Raw genomic sequence first — 21,777 nt, forward strand, 5'->3', positions numbered from 1 at the left:
ATGTATTTCGCTTATTAAGAAAGGTGCTGAAAGTCAGAACGCAACAATGGCCGAAGGAAATGTGAGGCTTCTCATCGCCTTTAGTGAGTAGGTCTTTGTTGTTTTTGTCAGTTATACTGTAGGCCTACATGAGCTTGTGTGTGAGCGAGTTTATATTTGGGTGTTTAGATACATACAGTACATTGTGTTACAGTAATAGTAAGTTGTTATTATACTTGTTAATGTAAACTTTTTCACTTGGGTCAATATCCTGATAATACCGTATAACGCGATGAACGCTTCTCTTGAAAAATAAATGTTTGTATTAATAAAACATCTAAAAACTAAGAGTGAAGTCTAGGGATATCAACAATATAAAGATGTGCATTATAGCTGACACATTGACGAATATTTAACAATAAGTCATTCTCATCAAATGCTATGTTAAATTAATAATTGCATTTTATACGGGATTTAATACATGATTATTATTTTATTTTTCGATTTTACTTTCCATTGTAAGTAACATTTACTTTCACTTATAAAAACATACTTTAAATTTAACTACATACACATTTGTAGCAAAGTGAAACAGGTAGTTTATCATGCAGTGTATTTGATATCTCAAAAACAACACAGAAAAACACAAAGCATTATATTATCATGTATAGTGTAAGATTTCTAAAATTGTTCTTTGATATATATCTTATGAGAATTAGTGGAAAACAATAACATAAACATGTGCCTTTTGTACAAAATTTACAAATTCACAAGTAGCAATGAGCAATTAAAAAAAAAAGTGAACAATCGTATATTATTATACAAGACATTTATAAAAATTCAAGTGTTTAGTGTGCAATGTTGTGCAACAACAACGCCAAAAAATAAAGCCAATGTACAAAGTAAAAGTCCCAGGTGCTTGTAGGTCTTGTAAGAGTCAGATGGTGGAGGAAGTCTTTATATGGCACAGTCATCCTGAGGGGATGGGCTGAAGGCGGAGCTCCGCAGGAGATCCAGACAGTAGACGAGAATGAGGGAGCCAGTGATGTGTCTCCAGCGTTTGGTGATGGGGTTCTTCATTTTGTCCAGTCCAGTGTGAAGCTCCTGAATCACATCCCTGTAGCTGTCCCCAATCTGGGCTGCCCATGTCACCAGGAAGTCATATGCGGGTTTCCACATGGCCTTGATAAAAAGAAATAAGAAGGATTGTCACAGATAGACCAGCATACATGTGACATTTAGCTGAGCAGAAATTATTTCCCAGAAAAAAAACCTAGCACCTAGTCTGCATTACAGCAAATATGTGCAAATATCCTGAGCTTGTAAAACAAAGTGCAAGAGGAAGCTCATAATCTCATCAGTTGTCTGACAGAACGCTCGGGTTCCTCTTGTAAGCTGAACGCAAACACTATAATGACCTCTGGGTTTCCAGTTGCTGCTCAAAACCTCTTGGAGGTTATTTATTTTCATATATATAATCTCTTATATTATATAATCTATGTTACGTATATTTTTAAATTTGTTTACATTGTCTGATGTATGTCTACATTTGGTTTGCTTAGCTGTTTTTACGTTATTTAGTCATGTCATAACCTTTTTAGTACACTGTATAAACTGCACAACAGTTTTCCAACCTGATCTCACAAGTATTTCAGATTTGCAATGAGTTTGTTCAATGTGATTCATATGAAAATACGATTTTTAGGAAAAAAATCATTATTTAGAATTTGGTCAAATGTCCATACTATTGCAAACTTTACAGATTTTATGTTAATTTAATGAGTAAGGTAATGTAAGAATTCCACATTCGAAATGAATATTTCAAGACTTGAGTATAGTTTATTCATTTTATTATTTTTGTAGTTGAGTGCAGGGTTGCCAGGTCTGCGTAACAAAACCTGCCTAGATGCTAGTCATTAGTCTGATTGTTTTGGGCTGGGCAGGTGATCCCTGTGTGTCAAAATTGTATTTTGGGACTGTCCAGTGTCACTTACAGTGAACCTTTATTTCATTGACATTCCTTTGCTAAAACTGTATTTCAGGTGGGTCCCTATGTAGTTTAAATAACATTTTGTGGTCTGGCTCAGCTGAAACCCTGTAAACCCCAAAAAATTATAAAATAATAATAATAACGACACTGAAATGTAGCCCAACTTGGCATGGGCTGATATAAGTTTCTGATGGTGTAATAACCTTGGATAAAAATATCGCTCTTCCATGGTATTGTGATAACTGCTCTAAGATAAGTTATTTTTGAATGTATGGGTAAAAACAACCCCATTCCCCCCCGCCCCCACAATATAATATTTTGGAACAGTAAACATGTCAGGCTAATTAATTTAAATAAATCATTGAATTCTGCTACCTTCATTCAAAAGCACAGATTCATTTACAACACATTAAAATCACATAAAAAACTTACATATACCTTAGGAATGGTATAACAAAATTTAGCGGTTTTAAAACCTTGACTTTTCCAAACAGAAAATGGCTATTGTCCCATGCCTACCATGCCTTACTTCACAGCAAAACCTTTAAAAAGAAAGTTTAAAAAAAAAAGAAACCTCAATGATGTTTGTCATAATTTATTTAACTTCATGTTGCTCCAAATTTAAATGCCATTCATGGATAATAAAAAGAAACATACATTTTTTATTATAAATAAAATTTCTGCAGAAACTTTCTTTGTATTCTAATGTAGAAATGAGTAAATGATGACGTTAATGATGAGTGTTTAGTTTTGGTTGAACTGTTTCCTTGTTTGTTTTACCTCACTGTCCAGCTGTCCTCTGCTGTCTCTGTGTGGAGCTTCATAGGCTTCCATCTGCTGCCGGGAAACTTTAGCCAGCTTCTCTGCCAGTTCTCTCCAGCGACCCGCCACTTCTACGGCAGTGGTCAACAGCACAAAGTCCATGACCAGCCGAGCCACCAGACCCTGACAGTCCATCTTCAGAAGAGCCTGAACCACAGATACAGCTTAAGATCAACAAGGTGCTACACGATGTTCACAATTACAAATATGATTACAGACAAACAAATCAGAAATATTATGTTAGAGGTTTTTATGATTAAGTGAGACACCCTTGACATACATTGTATAGATATAAAAAAAGATATTTGTCAAACAGTTGTACACTGTAATAAATATTATCAATTTATCATGACAGCATATGTTTTTAGTTCATTGTAACTTGTTAAACTAAGTTGATCATGTTCTAACTTAATTTATAAGTTAAGCAAGCTGTTTTAAGCTAGGTTAATATAAGTTTAATGGACTTATCAGGTTAATTTGATTCATTTAAAAAAATGAAAGCAACCAGGATTTTATTTACAGTATAGTAATACAGACATGTAGTTTTTTGGGTAAATTATGCCATTAAATGCAGTTTTATATACTATGCATATTTTCCAATCTCTGCATTATAATTGTGTTATCAGACATTCTCTAGCAGCATGTAAAATGTTTAATATTTGATTTAGCATGTTTTCTGTTTAATATCAGCCATTTAGTTATCAGCTATAACATCAAAACAATATGCCTATTTTATTTATTGAAAATAGTTGTTAATATATCATAATTGACCAGAATTTTTGTCAGTTTTGAATGCTGATTAATCAGTATATATCACAAAATGAGAATAAATTTTTGGCACAGTAAATTCCTTTAAAAAATATGTCTCTGTACATTCGTGTACTGTTGTTTATTTCAGCCTTAATCATCTGATACCACGTCTTCTGCTGTGTAAAAAAAAAAAGTAAACTACAAAACTAAGCACCGCCACAAAAGATCTGAACCCGTCATGAGTAAAAGTCATCATGCAGGGCACTTTGATAAATTTGCCGATATGCAGGAAACGACGTGCAATGCTCCTGTGAGCACAACATAATGAGGCTGACTCCGGCCCCTTGGACAAGGGAAATGTTAGGGAGGAATATCCGGCCTTCTGCTGGCAAGTGTGCTGTCTTATTAACGTGACCTTCTTTTCTCCCTGAGTTAGTGACATTTAAAAAACTGAATAAGGACTTACGTTTACTGTACCTTGTGAATATATGACATTCGAAATGTCCGAAACTGTTATCTGATTTTGATGACATGACATTTTACTTTTTGTTAGAGCTTTGTTATATATACAACAAAGAATCAGCAGATGGCACAGTGATGCAGTTCATTTTGAACTGGTCAAAGAGCAGGTGTTTTTCATAGGCTTGAATATGCTGGCATGTACTGACATACATCAGCAGCATGTGTTTAAAAGTTACACACCCTAAACCCAGTAATCTCTGATTCCAGTTCTGTGGCTTGGAATGTTTGGAATGACAGGAAGTCTGCTTTGAGGGGGAGGAACACGACGCTGATGCCCCAGAAGACCTGTTAAAGGACTGGCTCCAAACAGAGCAATAAGATAACGGCGGTCCTGCACGGCTTTCCTCTTATCAGACATGCTCTACAAACAAACAGGAAGGTATGTCTTTGACTTGGGCATTCAGTCAGTACTTAAATAATATCAGTACAATTTATTCTCATCTTCTGACATGTAGAGGCCCCTATTACAATCTATTACAATCTATCTATTACAATAATAGTGCCATATGAAATTGGTCAAAATAATTCTGCATTTAAAATTTCATAATCATGTGAAGGCATAATATATACATATTTGAAAATTAAACAATTGCTTTTATTTTTACAAAGCAAGTACTGCATATCGTGATCATGATGTGTACATTTTTTATTTATTTTGTGTACATGACATGATAATAGCTTTATCAAATAAACTGTTGAAATGCAGGTGAAATGACTCACTCAATACACAAATACACTTCATTGAACATGTACACATAGACATCACCTTTCTTGCTGTTGTGAAGGACTATACTATATAACTGCATATTTATATATAATGTCTGCCCTACAAACAACTCCTTAACTTTTCTGATTTTGATTGTAATGCAATGATGTGCACTTTTTGTAAAACTGCTTTAAAACAATAATTATTGTAAAAAGCACTATACTAATAAACTTGAATTGAATTGAACTCAGTGAAATGCTGAGAGTTATATCCTCCTCATGCAGTAAGACATGTCACACTTTCTTGAGAATGTCAAATGAAAAGCACAATTCATTAACACCTGCATGCAGATCATGCTAAACTTCATATTTAAATCTTATTTTTGCAGTACTGTACTTACAGACTTCCACATAACCAACCATTTGCTTGTGTTTAGAGGAAGACCTTTGTTTTATCCATCCCAAATTTGCTAAATTTGATATTATTCCAAGTACAAGCAATGACTGTCTGGATGCAAGTCAATGGAGAGTTGTTCTGTTTGTGTATCACACTGTTGGCACATGATTGTGTGCATTAGTCAAGGAAAGATAAGGCCTTTCATGTGCACCTGTTTTCTGAGGTTTCACTCATGACCTGACACAGTCAGAAACAGCACTAGCTGAAATCCAAACAAATTCTCGACCCTGTGTCCTCAGACTTTTCACTGTGATATCCTTAACCATTTGTTATTGCCTCAGATAATTAAGGAGTAAAATGCGGATAACTCTAACTAGAAGCTAAGAATACTTTGAGTTTATTTTAAAACTTTTGAAATTCAGTAATTTTTTTTAAATAATACAATTTTATTAAAAATGTAAATGTTTTCTTTTGGCAACGCAGTGGCACAGTAGGTAGTGCTGTCGCCTCACAGTTAGAAGGTCGCTGGTTCGAGCCTCGGCTGGGTCAGTTGGCATTTCTGTGTGGAGTTTGCATGTTCTCCCTGCGCTCGTGTGGGTTTCCTCTGGGTGCTCCTGTTTCCCCCACAGTCCAAAGACATGTGGTACAGGTGAATTGGGTAAGCTAAATTGTCCGTAGTTAATGAGTGTGTACTGATGTTTCCCAGAGATGAGTTGCGGCTGGAAGGACATCCGCTGCGTAAAACGTGCTGGATAAGTTGGCGGTTCATTCCGCTGTGGCAACCCCGGATTAATAAAGGGACTAAGCCGAAAAGAAAATGAATAAATGTTTTCTTTTGCTTTTTAAGAAAGGTTAAATTACAGACACAATGTTGTCAAAATGATCTTCTTTAACACAGATCTACAAAACAACTTAAAATGCTGTATTGTGCATGCCAGGCCAGTGGGTGGATTTGTCACTTTATAAACAAACACTATGCATTTGTGGTCCTGTAGTCTGCCATTGTTGTTTTGCATGTGAATATGACTGTCCTACACAGAAAGTTGCCAATTACATAAAATCAAGAATGTTCAACCACTTATGCTTCGAAAACCTGATTTCAAAAGTTATAAGCCCTTATACCTTGTTGTTTTAACTGAAGATAGTGTAGTGTAAATGCTCCTGAAAGTTCAACACTTTCACAATGAATCTAAAAACTATTGTTATCATTTCACACACACACAAAAAAATGTAAAACACAAATGTTTCCTTTAGATTTTTTCAGTGCTCTGAACGTCTTGTCTCTATGATTTATTTGTGTATTTTTTGTGTGCAGATTCTTTGTTACTAATGACTCATTTGTTTTGGATCAGTGGACCAAATGAACTTGGCTAATTTTGGTGCAGAACAACTTTATTGCTATGCTAATGTTGTGGCAAATTGAAACGAAAGAAGTGTTTGTTCATTTGACCTGTAAAATATCTGTAAATAACACAGCAACATCACTACGTAATGCACATTGAACTTAGTCAGGCATTGGGTTTCAATTAGCTATATATTATACACAGTTACATTTATAAACTGGTTGACACTTTCATCCAAAGCAAGGGAATGCATGATACAAATGTTTAATCAGTTTATTTGAGAATCTAATTGACTAGCATTGCTAGTGTCACAATCAGGCAGTTGACCTTCTATAGTAGGTTATAATTTATTACACAAAGCCTGTTTGAGCAAATAATTTATTTAACATGCTATAGAATTCCTCTTTTGTAACATCTGACATTTTGATTCATGCGTCAGTATCTGTCATCCTGTCTCTTTTGATTTCCTTTTACATAAGAATTTGGTTGCCTTTTTCCGTTTTTAACCCATTGTCAGAAATTACTGACCGTTTATACAGAAGTGCTCTAACAATACACAAAGGGAAATGGGAGGATACCGAAGAATCAAAGACTGAAAGAGTTCAGAGGCATTCACATGTTCTTCCTCAGTAAGTTTTTCCTGACCATTAATATAGTCAAGATTAGAGTACTTGCAAGGAAAAAAGTATTACAGCTGGAACTTTTACTAATTAAAAATGAAATGGTGAAGTTCTGTAGCTGTTCAGTCATGATGCCAATATGGACGCCAACCCAAAAGACTAATTCACCACGTGTTCCCTTGGGAATTTCTAATGGCTTTGAAAAGTCGCATTTGCCTGACTGAGTGTAATTTATTTTGTAGAACAAAACAAGAAAGTCTCTTCATGCAATGTTAACCACAGACCTCATTTTATTCATAAAACATAAACCACTGTTCTAAAAACCCCTTAGAAGTCCCAGAGGGAATCCATTCCTCTGAAATGCTAAATCCTGGATTTGTTCTGTTGATGTGTGAGGTTTGTGTAGTTTGGGGCGTTCGTCATTCTACACAGGAGCATCAAATGTAGATGCTAACAATAGAAAAGGAAACATCTGCACAACTAAGATTCTCCTTCAACAAGTCTTGTCTTCCTGCATTTTCACTCTTGAGTCTTGTTATCACATTTGTAGATGACCCTAATTTTAGTTCCTAAAGAACATAACTCGGTGCATTTAACATTAATTTAGTCTGCTTCAGTGATGTGAGCTATCTAAACAGATTTCCTCATGTATATTATCAATTTCATTATTTTTATCTCACTACAATTGTTGATGCATATTGTAAGCAGAATTACTTTTAGCTTGTTGCTATTTCAGCTGAGTGCCTGTACTAACAAAGCTTGTGCATGTCTCTGCATGCTTTATGTGATCTGTTGCTGCATGTTGATGTCAGATGCTGAATATATTCTGTCTTGTGCATTGTACTTGCTGATTGCTCTCATTTTTGTGTATCAAGTCACAGGGTGCTTTTTTAAAGCTACACATAACTAAAAACTTTGCTAAAAGTTCATTTCTGAGTGTGGGGGAATGGGTGATGGCATCGGGAAAGGTTTGTAAGCCGGTGTCCTGACATTTTATCCTACCCATCAGATTATGCTACCAACACTGTATTTGAATGGTTCTGAGATTGGGGTTAGGGATTAGGCAGGTTAGGGCGATATTACAGCTTCATATCACTCTACATTAAAACTTACACTGGTAGCAAAATCTGATGGGTAATATATTGCATCATCGAAATGTGCTACCTACTTTATGAATGAGAGGTAGGACAATCTGACAAGGTAGGACAAATCCATAGGTGGAGGGTGAACAAACTCCAGGGTAAGGCTAATATTTGCGCTGCCCTTTAATGCATTTAAAAAGATTTGCAACCGTTTTAACAAAAGCACCGCCTATCAATAAACTTCTATTATATTATATATATTATATATTATATTATAACACGCACATTAAATTATTTTATTAAATTAACCCACTGATCTACAAGTTCGGGGTCAGTTTATTTAGTTTATTTTTACTTTTTAAAAATCGAATTCAAATTATTCTGTTCAAGGCAGCATTTATTAAATATTAAAAATTTGTTAAATACTTATTTAATAAATATTTATTTATTACTTACTGTATACAGTTTCAAATGAAATTATTACTCCTTGTTGCTTTTATTACTACTAATAATAATAATAATAATTAATATTTGAGAGGACGCAGCCCTCACTATTCTATCGCCCTAGGTCGCCCTAGATGCGCCGGCCCTGAGAATACGAAATCATTCTCTTTTTCACGAGGCCAATTGAAAACCGAACTTGTAATTCAGCAATAAATATTTGACCTTTTAAAATGTAAAACTCCAAACGATTGCCTAAACAAGATTACTACACTATAGGCTAGACTACGTTACAATGATTCAATTCAATTCACCTTTATTTGTATAGCGATTATACAATGTAGATTGTGTCAAAGCAGCTTCACATAAAAGGTCACAGTAAATTGGAACAGTGTAGTTCAGTTTGTAGTGTTTAAGTTGAGTTCAGTTTAGCTCAGTTCAGTGTGGTTTAATAATCACTACTGAGAGTCCAAATATTGAAGAGCAAATCCAACGATGCGCAGCTCTATAGATCCTGAACCATGCAAGCTAGTGGCGACAGCGGAGAGGAAAAAAAAACTTCACTAAATGGCGAAAGTGAAGAAAAAAAAACCTTGAGAGAAACCAGACTCAGTTGAAACTACCAATTTCATTTAATGCTGAAAACAAGTTAAACCAGTGTAATATATTATTATACCCCTCTCGTAATACTCATTTGTCGTTTTATTACTTATGTCCTTGACCAGCAAATCAGAATAGTCCGCTGGCCAGCACTTTTGGTTTGGTTTTCAGAGCAGCTGCGAACTCCAGTAATAAACAGCACTCATCAATGCAACGTGCGGTGTTGGACAGTTCCATTTTTGTGCGGAGGGGGACTTGAAATTTGATTGACAAACTTACAATAGCTTAAGTGTTGTGTTAATCATCAACATTAAATTACATTCATATTACGCCTTACACCCGTTACAGGCTAAGCCTTCCCCAGCCATACACATGCTCCGCCTATGGACAAATTGACAGAACACCATGACTCAAACTTGGGACTCCCGAAATGCAATGACATATCTGTCCACTAGGCTATGGGCACTGATGTGTTCACATTCTTCACATGCTTATACGTTTATCATTGGAATGACCCGTTTCTTTTATGTCAAAATAAGTATTGTGTTTATCATTAAAGTATGAAATGTCACATGTAGACATGGGCCGGTATAAAATTCTGACGGTATGATAACCTTGGATAAATATATCACGGTTTGACGGTATTGTGATTACTGCTCTAAAATAAGTTCTTTTTACATGTCTGGGTAAAAAACTACAACTTTTTTTCCCTTTGAAGACAATATATTTTATTTTGTGAAACTTTTAAAATATTTTGTAACAGTAAACATGTCAGGCTAAAGAATTCAAATTTATCATTGAATTCTGCTGTCTTCATTAGTTTCAAAAACACAATTTTTTTTACAATTTAAAGCGGCATCTTCGGATATCTTCTGCTGGAGAAAAGGTTGTCCTAAAAAACAAACAAAAAAAATCTTATATAAACTGTAGGAACGGTAAAGCATAAAATTTGGCCGGTTATAATACCTTGATTTTTACAAACTGCGGTATACCTTGAAAACGGTTATCGACCCATGCCTAGTCACGTACATGACATGACGTTTTTGAGAATGCCTTTTTTAGACTGTTGTAGCTGGCAAACATCTTTATTACATGTGTATCTTTTACCTTTATAGACAAATTTAGAAGTTTATCACAATGAAGTAAAAAGTTAAACTAAAAAGCTTAATGGTTAGACAGTCTGTGGTTCATTCGACTGTGGCACCCCTGATAAAGCAGCTATAGGGAATAAGCCGAAAGAAAGTGGGTTGGGTGAGTGGGTTTGAGAGTCAGGCTTGTAAAGGTTGCAGGTTTGAGTCTCGGGACCAGCAGGGACTATAGGTGTGGCAGTAAATGTATAGCACTCTCTTCCTTCCTCAATACTAGAGCTAAGTGAGACCCTTGAGAAAGGCATTAAACACCCACAATTGCCCGCCTGGTGTTGTGGTTATGGCTTCCCACTCCACTGGGTGTGTGTTCACTGCTGTTTGTGTGCACTTGGATAGGACTTCATGACTTTCCTTCCTTTAAAATCATGAACAGCTGTAGTTTAGATATGCATGTTTTTAAGTGATTGTTATTTAGATTCTTCACTGTGATGCATCACTGAGCAGATATTTAAAAGTGTATTTGTAAAATAAGTAGCTAAAATGAAACTTTACTTTTTCAAAAATAACATCCTGCTTTAGGTTCCTGTTGACATGAAGGTTTCCACATAAGACTTTATTGACACAGGAAGTTTTGGGACAAGTGAAAACCAGACAAACCTGCATCTTAGCACATTATCCATCGATGTAATCTAGACCACATGAAAGATAATATAAAGAAACAAGCATGGGTAACAGTGAATTTACAGCAGCTAAGGGTCATTGTTTGGCACCCTTAGATGCTCAAAATTCTCTGCAAATGATGAGTTCTTGTGCTTTACGAAATATAAACACAGCAAATGTTTATCAAACACTAATACTTAAAACATGCCAAGTCTCAGCCTTCTAGCCCAATAAGAAATACTGATTAATTGGAAGAAACTTCTGAGCACCACTTCTCTGTGTAAGCTAAAGCCTCTAAAGTTTACTAAACCCTTTAAAAGACTATAATGTGAGTAACACAAAATGTAAAAAAAAACAAAGAAAAAAGTCAACATGAATACGAGCATGCTTTCAGTTCTCAAGCTGCAATTTTGTATACTTCATTATTTTTATTATTGTTGCAAGTTTTTTTTTTTTTACGAGGACAAAGATACAATTGGGAATAGGGCTTTCTTGTATGAATCAGCAGTATTCAAGCAGAGAAACTGAATCATTCATTCATTTTCCTTAGTCCCTTATTTATCAGGGCTCACCATAGCAGAATGAACCGCCAACTATTCCGGCATATGTTTTACCCAGCGGATACCCTTCCAGTCTCAACTTAGTACTGGGAAGAGAAACTGAATAATCAAATGTAAATTAACACTGCATAGTTTTTACTTTATAAATTAAACCATGTTAAGTTCTACATCACACCAAACTTTAAAGGTGCTGTACAGCACATTTGTCAAAGGGTGCTATATGGATTGCTTTTGTGCTTTTTTGAGGTCAAAAAGTCCTCTGCGGAGGCCCTGCAATGTTTCCTTATATGTGGCTATTGGGGCAAAAAGGTTGAGAAACACGTTGTCTTCAGGAAATACACTGTATTTTATTGTTTTAAACATTTCCTTAACTAAACTAAGAGAGATAGAACCTTTAAGAACTATACAGGGACTTAACTGACTCTTTGTATGGCTGTGGTGCTCTATGGCACCTTTAACCACCTGAAGAACTGCTTAATACTAGGATTAACAGGTTCCTAACTGAAACTATTGAAATTTCTGTTTGTTTGTAGCTTGCGTGTGATCTTAAAAGACACTGATTAGCTTGTTCACCTGTGTTTGGTTAATGTTAGAATAAAACTCTGCATGTCCCCGGAGACTGAAGTTGCACATACCTGCACTACATTTTGCCCACCCTGTTTTATGTAGCAACTTTTCTGGCCTTGCCCCTGTTGTGGATTTTCAATGCTGAAATGATATATTGTACTGCCATAGCTTGTGATGTTTCTTTAGTTAGATGGTGTTTTAAAATGTATTCAATATAATTTCTTCTCTACTTTCGGAGATCAAACATCTTCTTTGTGAAAAGAGCTTTGAGTAATATTTTGAAATATTTATTTGAATTGCTCTATTAACTAGCGAAATTATATTCCTTCATTCATTCATTTTCTTTTTAGCTTAGTCCCTTTATTGATCTGGGGTCACCACAGCGGAATGAACTGCCAACTTATCCAGCATAAGTTTTACACAGTGGATGCCTTTCCAGCTGCAACCCATCACTGGGAAACATCCATACACACTCATTCATGCACATACACTACGGACAATTTAGTTTATTTAATTCACCTATATCACATGTCTTTGGACCTGTGCGGGAAACCGGAGGAAACCCACGTGAACACGGGGAGAACATGCAAACTCCACACAGAATTGCCAACTGACCCAGCTGAAGCTCAAACCAGTGACCTTCTTTCTGTGAGGGGATCGTGCTACCCACTGTGCCACCGTGACACCCCACAAAATGATATACTATTCATAATTTAATTCATACAAATTTGTTTAGTATACTTCAGTGTAGAAAAATATCATTCAACCTCACCAGCAGGGTCAAGCAATCAATTCAATTCAATTCACCTTTATTTGTATAGCGATGTAGATTGTGTCAAAGCAGCTTCACATAAAAGGTCATAGTAAATTGGAACAGTGCTGTTCAGTTTTTAGTGTTTAAGTTCACTTCAGTTTAGCTCAGTTCAGTGTAGTTTAAAAATCCCTTCTGAGAGTCCAAACACTGAAGAGCAAATCCAACGATGCGCAGCTCTACAGATCCCGAACCATGCAAGCCAGTGGCGACAGCAGAGAGGGAAAAAAACTTCACTAATTGGCGAAAGTGAAGAAAAAAACCTTGAGCGAAACCAGACTCAGTTGGGCACAACCATTTTAATTTCTCCGCTGGCCAAATGTCTATCACAGTTAGCAGTATCACTCCGCAATCTGGTGTCTTACACGCAAATACATAAAACAAACTTGATGCATAAAATTTGAAACACATCCCGTCTTTCTAACTGGAAATAGTATGCAGCTTTATTAAGTTTTACATTCTTTTTCTGGAATAACTTTTTTATCATTCAAAGCAAGCAGGATAAATTACTAGAAACTTTCAACTCTTACCTTCATGAGCTCCTTCTGAAAAGACTTCCTCTCCTTGCCCTCAGCTGCATTGCAGTCTTCCTTAAGCTTCTCAAGAACACAAGCTACCTTTTCTGGCTCACTGTCTGGCTCCGTCCGGCAGAAATGTGTCAAAGGCAAGTTGACGTAGCCCAAAGCATCAGCGAATCCTCTCCAACTTGCCACATTTTCCATCAGTATTGTCCGAACCGATGCATATATGTACGTCAGACACATGCAGGGCTTCAGGATCTGCTCTAACAGCACTGTAGTCGTAAGATCAGACCCTTTGTAATTAACAGGTTTCACTTTTCCCATGATAAGAATGTTTTTTGCATGGACCAATCCAATTCTTCCATGGTAGTATCCGATATACCATTCCTTTGTCCATAGATGTCCTTTAAGTTTGATTTTTTCCTCACTTACAATAGTCATTACGTCACCTTTAAGATACTCTAGCAAATACAGGCTTTTGGACTGTCTTACGACTGTTTTCAGCAATTTAGCAAATTTCAAGTTTTTGACTAATCTGTCCTGAAATAGGGGATACTTTGTGGTTGCTGCAAGAGGAGACAGTACAATTTTGTTCACTTCCTTTTTCTTTAGAAAGCGCCTTTGAACGGAGCTTCTTGTGCTTGTTTTTGGTAGTGGGGTTGGGGTTTGAACACAAAACTGGGCCAGAATACAGTCTTGGTCATCCTTGACTTGTATTCGCAATGTAAAGTCTGAAATGTCTGTAGAATCGCGGGCTGCGATCATGAAGACAAGGCGAGCCACTTTGCCAAGTTTGATTTGAAACCCCCTGACGGTCTTGGCCTGTTCGTTGGCTCTTATTTCAAAATTGGACATGTTTGAATACATGCCAACCTGAAGGTCTTGAGGTTTTGCCATTACAAACTGGTGCTTTCCCCAGAGCTGGAGGACCACAGGTGTAGTTGACTGTGAGTGTTTTTTGACATCACTCACAAGCAATGTCTTTGGGGCACAGTCATGGCCAAAAATGGCCACCACTGTCTTGAAAGACGGATGGATGTGTTTTGGGCCATACACCCCAAGAGTGACCTTTTTTACAACATGTTCCCAGACTGTGTGGTAAGGAGCCACTGTTTGTGCCTGGGCCACCACAGAGACATACATGCAAGGCTCTAAATTGTCCAGGGTCACTTGTACTGTGTCCCCATACATGTATGCATGTGGTATTGGGATGTATGGACCTTCTTTACAGTCGCTTCTTATGCATACTACCTCTGCCGTTCTGCGGCTCTCTATCTTCACCACAACAGACACCTTCATCTCTAAAGTGACTGGGGTCTTGGTTTCCATGTTACTGAGTTTTATTTCTACCATTGGACTCACAGTAGTGCATCTATCATTGTTAAGCTCCAACGGTGGGTCCAGAAGGGCCTTCAGAGATATCTGTTGAGTCTCTCCTGGTGCAACATGACCCTCAGGGATATGTATGCTGATACTGGTATTTGGTAGCTGCACAGCTCCACCAGAGCTGTCCAGTTTGCAGACTATGTTCGTCTCTATTGGTTGGGTTTGCCCCCATCCTGGGTTTTGTCCAATTGAGTCCAGGTCATGGCAGGATCTCGTAAATTTACGATGATTTAGCCACGCGGTTTTGAAGTCCTCTCTACTTTGAAAATGCTCAGGTTTAGGTGACTTCATGCTGCCAAAATAGCTCAAGGAACCTTGATTTCCATCAGACAGGGACTGCAGGACAGACAGCTCTGACATGCTGTAGCAGCGCTTGTTCTTAAAAAATGGATTGTCTCGACGAAGATCCACACCAATCCCTGAGCTCAGGCTAAAACTGTTTGTGTCAAGCAGCCCATTTTCAAAGCCATTAATATTAACAGTGCTGCTGGTGTTTGAGATGGGAGGTGAGAAATGATTAAAGCAAAAGGTATTTGCTGAATTTTGGTTGCTGTTTTGGTCAGGGGTGTCTTGCAGTGTGCTGTTCAAGAATGGGTTATTTGACATGCGTTTATTAACAAAAGGATTTTCATTTCTAAATTTGGTGGTTTTGGAGGACACCGTCCAGTCCCCTGAGATGTCCATTTCTTTCACTCCCTCAGAAATGTCACATATGCTGTCAATCATGCCGCTGTCGCTGAATGAGGAGTCTCGATAATTGATCGGCTGGACATAGGCAGCTGGGATGTACCCCATCTCTTTGCTGTTGTGTGCATACCACCACTCTCCACCTGATGTGTCTATGACATAAAGACAGTCTCCTTTTGAGAACTTGAGAGTGGTAAAACTGGATGGGCAGTAATCCTTAATGGCAATCACTTCCCTGGCAGCTCCAAATGAGGCAGTAGCATTCAGCCGTAAAGAACTAGGCGAAGGGACTGTTGATTGATAAATAAACAAATGAATAAAAATGCATGATTTAAAAAGTTAACCTTGTTTATTGTGTAAAAATGATAAAGCAGACCTTTGACATCTGTGAGGGTGGCCTCTGACACGCCTTCATTGATATCAATTAGTGCGCCTTCAGATCTGCAGCGAGGAAGCACAGTGTTGTTGTTCGCTGATCGAATGCGATGGGCAGCCATGGTGTGTATTACTACCAAACTCCTCCTTTTATCTTATGTTTTTCTTCCCATGATGCAGCTTCTGATTGACAGATTAGTGGCCTTAAAACAAAGCAAAAGATAACAGTATGAGTTACTTCTTCTGAGTATTTGAATATACAATTGAAATCAGAAATAATAAGGTCAAAATTATTAGCCCCTTTAAGCTATGTATTTTTCCGATAGTTTAAAGAACAAACCATCCTAATACAATAACTTGCCTAATTACCCTAACCTGCCTAGTTAATCTAATTAACCTAGTTAAGCCTTTAAATGTCACTTTAAGCTGTGTAGAAGTGTCTTGAAAAATATCTAGTAAAATATTATTTACTGTCATCATGGCCAAGATAAAATAAATTATTTATTAGAGATGAGTTATTAAAACTGTTATGTTTAGAAATGTGTTGAAAACATCTTCTCTCCGTTAAATAGAAATTGGGGAAAAGAATAAAGAGGAGGGTTAATAATTCTGACTTCAATTGTATATGTATGTATGCATGTATGGACATGTGTCTGTGTTTTGTAAAGTTACTTATAGTAAGTAAGTAAGTGCATTTATATGTTATGGCAGCCACAGGACAACGGCACAAGAGCGCTCACCACACACCAGCTATAGGGGGACTGGAGAGACAGTGAACCAATTTGGTGGATGGGAATGTTTGGGAGGCCGTGATGGTAAGGACCGAGGGATGGAATTTTGCCAGGAAACCAGGTTACACCCCTGGTCTTTACAATAAGTATCAGCAGAGACAGTTTTGAGCTCTGCCCGGATATATATCTGAAAGACGATGCTCACTGACAGTATATCGCTGCCTTCACTATACTGGGGCATCAGGACTCATACAGACAGCAAGTTGCCTTCACTAACCTGCTGCCTTCACTAACACCCCTTCCAACAGCAACCTAGTTTTCCCATGTGGTCTCCCATTCAGGTACTAACCAGGCGCAGCCCTGCTTCACTTCAGTGAATAAGTGGTCTTGGGCTGATATGGCTGTGGACATAGATAAGTTGTAATAATTTCATAAAAATGTTCCTAAATGCAATGCTATGAAAGATTTTTGTTATCTTTTTGGGTCTCCAAAGAACCTTTTAGTGAAAGGTGCTTTAAAGAACTATTATTTTATCTAAAGAACATTCTCCACTGTTTTCATCAATACCAAATAAAGATTTTCAAATTGAATAAAATTTTCTAAAGCATTGATCTGAGCATTCATTCAACCAGAGGAGAACTATTATTTAAATAATAGTTGACACTGATAACTATACATTTTGCATTTAGTGTTAATCAGTTATTTTATGACAGTAAGATTACCTGTCTTTTCATATTGGTCTATAGCAGACATATTCAAAAAATTGCATTTTTATCTGTTTCAGTTTTATGAAAATAAATGGACTTACATTTTGCCACTACTTGTCTTGAAGTAAGGCTAATATAGGCAGAAATATTTGTTCCTGTCCAGGCATGTCTACCATATTCATGACATCCTTTTGAACAAAGAATAAAAAGCCCTGGTCTCAGTGAAGGTTCACATAGTCAGTTGCTTACAGTATGTAGCCTGACATCAAATGCACATGTCTCTCTTCTTTTTGTGTGTCAATAACTATGCTTGTGTTTATTTTATTTTCGTGAAATGACTCATGATTGCTTCAAATATTGTGCAAAGTGATTGAATTATTCATAAATAAATAGAAGTTGTATCTCAGTTGCTTTAAGTGTGTGATATGCGAGCTTAAGGATCAAACATCACTTGCTTTTAGTAATCAGAAGTAGGATCGTGTTTGAGTGGAACTCAGCATCCTCTTAAGTCTGATCATGAACTATAAAGGCTCTCCAGCAATACACATCAGTGGTTTCCATGGCTACCACCTTGGGGAAGAAAGCACATACAGACAAGCGCCTTTAGAGAAAATGCCCAGCTGTAGCCTACTGGCAGTGTCTCAAGCACATCAGCCTGCTACATTATCAAACTACTAACTGTTGTGCAGTCCAGTAAATAACTAAGGCTTGACTTAAACCAGTTGATTAATAAAACCTCACCATTTTTGAAAGCAAAGCCACTTAGGCTGCCCTACTGAGAGTGTTACTGTTTTATTTACACTAAATGACGACTGTTAACACTGACATTCATTAAGAAGCAATGATAATACAGTGAAGAACATAGAAGTGAGCAAAATGTTTCTGAAAACACCAACTGTTGCAACCTGTTTTTTCAATATATTTTAACTTGTGTATCTGCTCTGTGAGAAACTGTTCCATCTTTTGTTTCATAAAAAACAGGGGAAATGCCTTTGAAATAAGGATGTGCTGCATTTCCCAAAACTTATATTGCACAACTGTTGTAGTGAACCAGCACCCACTGGGTACGTTTATACTTGCCTGTGATGTAAAAAAAAATCTTAGTGCACGTTGAATTAATTATTACTGTCATGAATGCACATTTTTATAAGCTTCTTTTAAAGTTTTGAATTGCTAAAATATGTTTAAATATATAAAATTCTGCTGTTTTTGTTTCTGTCACTTTGCTTTTAATTACATAACTACTAAATTATCATGGGCTCAGAACAATGTTTTGTGTCTAATTTTTACAGATATAAGTGCATCCAGGAGAATTATGTTTACTATAATATAATATATATACAGTTGAAGTCAGAATTATTATCCCCCCTGTTTATTTTTTCCCCAATTTTTGTTTAATTCTAAACATAATAGTTTTAATAACTCATTTCTAATAACGATTTATTTTATCTTTGTCATGATGACAGTAAATAATATTTTACTAGATATTTTTCAAGACACTTTTACACAGCTTAAAGTGACATTTAAAGGCCCTAACTGGGTTAATTAGGCAGGTTAGGGTAATTATGCAAGTTATTGTGTAGTGATGGTTTGTTCTGTAGACTATCGGAAAAAAATTGCTTAAAGGGGCTAATAATTTTGACCTTAAAATGGATTTTAAAAATGTAAAAACTTTTACTCTGAAGCTTTTACTCTAGCCGAAATATTAAAGAAAGAAAAAATATTATCAGACATACAGTGGAATTTTCTTTGCTCTGTTAAACAGAAAAAAAAAAAATCAAAGGGAGCCAATAATTCTGACTTATAGTGTGTGTGTGTGTATATATGTATATATATATATATATATATATATATATATATATATATATATATATATATATATATATATATATATATATATATATATATATATTCGTTTTTTTTCCCGTCAAGTATGGTACCATCCGGGGAGATTTCAAAACTGTATCTGCATACTTGATTGTAAAGTTTTTCCTCAATAGATGACTTATGTAGAGAAATGAGAAAAATTATGATGTTCACTCTGTTAAATTAAACATTAATGCTGCTCAGCTAGAATACATTATTTAATAGTAGCTTCTAAGTAGTTTGACATGAGAGGATTCCTGAGGCTTTGAGTTCTGATACCAATAGAAAATGAGCACCCGTTACAGTTAAGTGAATCAGTCTAAATATAGAGCAAATTGCCTGACAATTCTCAAGTTATTGTCCGAGTTTTCACCACAAATTGCAAGGTTAAGTCTCAAGCAGGGAGATTATGCAAGATAAAAGACTGTCTCCGAAGGGTGGGTGAAACTCAAGACAAGTTGAAACTGATTGTGAAATCCACAGAAACGCATGAGGGCATTTAGAAACCTACACACTCTCACAAGCTTCACTTTCATGCGAGTTTTAAGTGTCACACATCGCGAAAAAATCTATTAAATTTAATCAAAAGTCTCATAAACTGCAGTTATGAGCGTCCAGGAGGGGAAGTGGATGACAGGCAAACGAACTGTAGTGCAATACTGATCGATGAAAATCCCGAAACAGAAATAAAGGTCAAATACATAAGTTGACTTACTTTTTGACAGATGCAGTGCAGTGTCTGGAGTGCGGACCGTTATATGTTTGGCTGCTGTGAGCGCGCGACACACAAGCTACAGTACGAGAAACTGCGTGACGTCAGAAAACAGGAGGAGTCCCGCATCAAACACAGACAAACTCTTTGATAACAGCATTTTATCTGACTTAAACATTTATACATCAATAAATCGTGGAATGTTTTGCATATATGTATCATTATCCGATGTAGTAAATTCTTTCTAAATGTTTACTTGCTGTTTTTAGTTCTGGTATTAGCTCTCTTTTCAGGATGACACATTGATTATATTGCTTAAAATTGAACTTAGTAGCCTATACTTAGTAGTGAATCTGATTTTTATTTTTGGAGCGCCTCATGTTGTGCCCTAGTTCTGCGAGCTCACCCAATTCTGACAGCATTTTAGTTCACTGACAGCCACCAATTGGATGCGACATCTTATACATATCTGGCGGCACCTCGTGGCCATCTAGCACATAACAAAGTAGTCTGTGTGTGGATTGCAACCAATTAACTTTTTAGAGACAACAAGCGATACATGGTCTGTTAGTTCTGGTATTTCAGCATAAGCAGACTTTTGATAGGCTGCTATTGTTTCAATTGCATTTAGTGGAATTTTTTAAATAAAAAGATTATTTTTGGTTTCAAATATACTTTCTAAGGATGTAAATCATACTGTTTTGGTGGCTAGTGGAAAACACATCCAGCATTTCAACATGATAAAGTACATTTTTGCAAGCTTTCAAGGTAAAATTCTTTTATTCATTCATTTACTTTGGCTTTGTTCCTTTATTCATCAGGGGTCACCACAGCGGAATGAACCGCCAACTTATTAAGTTGGTGGTTCATTCCACTGTGGTGACCCCTGATTAATAAAGGGACTAAGCCGAAAAGAGAATGAATTCATTTTTTTCTTTCACAAAAACACCCCTTTTCACCCTTTTTAAAAAATAGTCAAGTAATTAATCATATATCTACTGCTACAATTATGACTTTAAGTTTAAAATGTACAGTAATCTAATCTTTCTAGTGCTATCTTTCTATAGTGCTAACATTTCTGGTGAAGATTTACTAAACTCCTGACTAGAGAATATCACAATAGCTAATTTAATATAAACTAAGTTTTGGATATATTTTAAATTTGTTAATAAACTCTCAATAAAAAAGGCATTAACTTACACATTACCTTTTAGATAAAACAATACTAATATTATTAGTTTTTATTTTATTTTATTAATTAGTATTATTATTCCCCATGTCTGATATACAATGGTGAAATGTGTTTCTCAGGCATATTTTAGCAGATGCTGAAAAATCAAATATACAGTATAGATTGTTAAAACATGTTGCCTCAATTACAAGTTAAGCCCCCCCCCCCCTCTTTGTAGTTTTGTATTTTTAAGGCAAAATAATTTATTGTAGCTGCTGATTTTTAAAGTCAGATTTAATAACATTCATATTGTTTTCTCATGTTCACTTTTCCTGTAGGGAAATGCTTCTGAAATCTGCTTTCTTATGGTACTTTAGATTCTACAGACCTGCAGATGTTCAACTGCTCAGTTGGTTTAGTTGTGTTTTATGTGCATGTTGAATTAAAGATCAGTTTAAAGTTGCACATATAGAGCACGACCACAAGATGTCATCCAAAACCAGCGGATGTTTGTCTTTGTTGTTGAACCTGTTTTCCTGTTGTTTTCACAAAAGTAAAATTAATAGGCTATATAATAGTAGTTATGTTGTTAAATAGCCTATTGTGTTATTGTTTCTATGAAATTACATTTTTGGACACTGGAATGTGTTGGGTTAGCATGCATTTGAAATATAATGTAAACAC

The 21,777-nt window shown here is 36.2% G+C and overlaps 1 protein-coding gene across 1 annotated transcript; it reads right to left on the bottom strand.

The window, feature by feature from the left end:
* Positions 1-557: 557 nt before the first annotated feature.
* sh3bp4 (SH3-domain binding protein 4) lies at positions 558-20,013 on the bottom strand. Its single transcript, XM_056465259.1, has 5 exons — positions 19,926-20,013; positions 15,908-16,109; positions 13,468-15,821; positions 2,750-2,938; positions 558-1,161 (listed from the first exon to the last, which is right to left on the bottom strand). Exons 2-5 carry the CDS (start codon positions 16,026-16,028, stop codon positions 937-939), a joined length of 2,889 nt encoding a protein of 962 aa, XP_056321234.1. The 5' UTR covers positions 16,029-16,109; positions 19,926-20,013; the 3' UTR covers positions 558-936.
* Positions 20,014-21,777: the final 1,764 nt, after the last annotated feature.

This window comes from Danio aesculapii, chromosome 9 (assembly GCF_903798145.1).
Source record: "Danio aesculapii chromosome 9, fDanAes4.1, whole genome shotgun sequence".
Classification (NCBI taxonomy): Eukaryota; Metazoa; Chordata; class Actinopteri; order Cypriniformes; family Danionidae; genus Danio; species Danio aesculapii.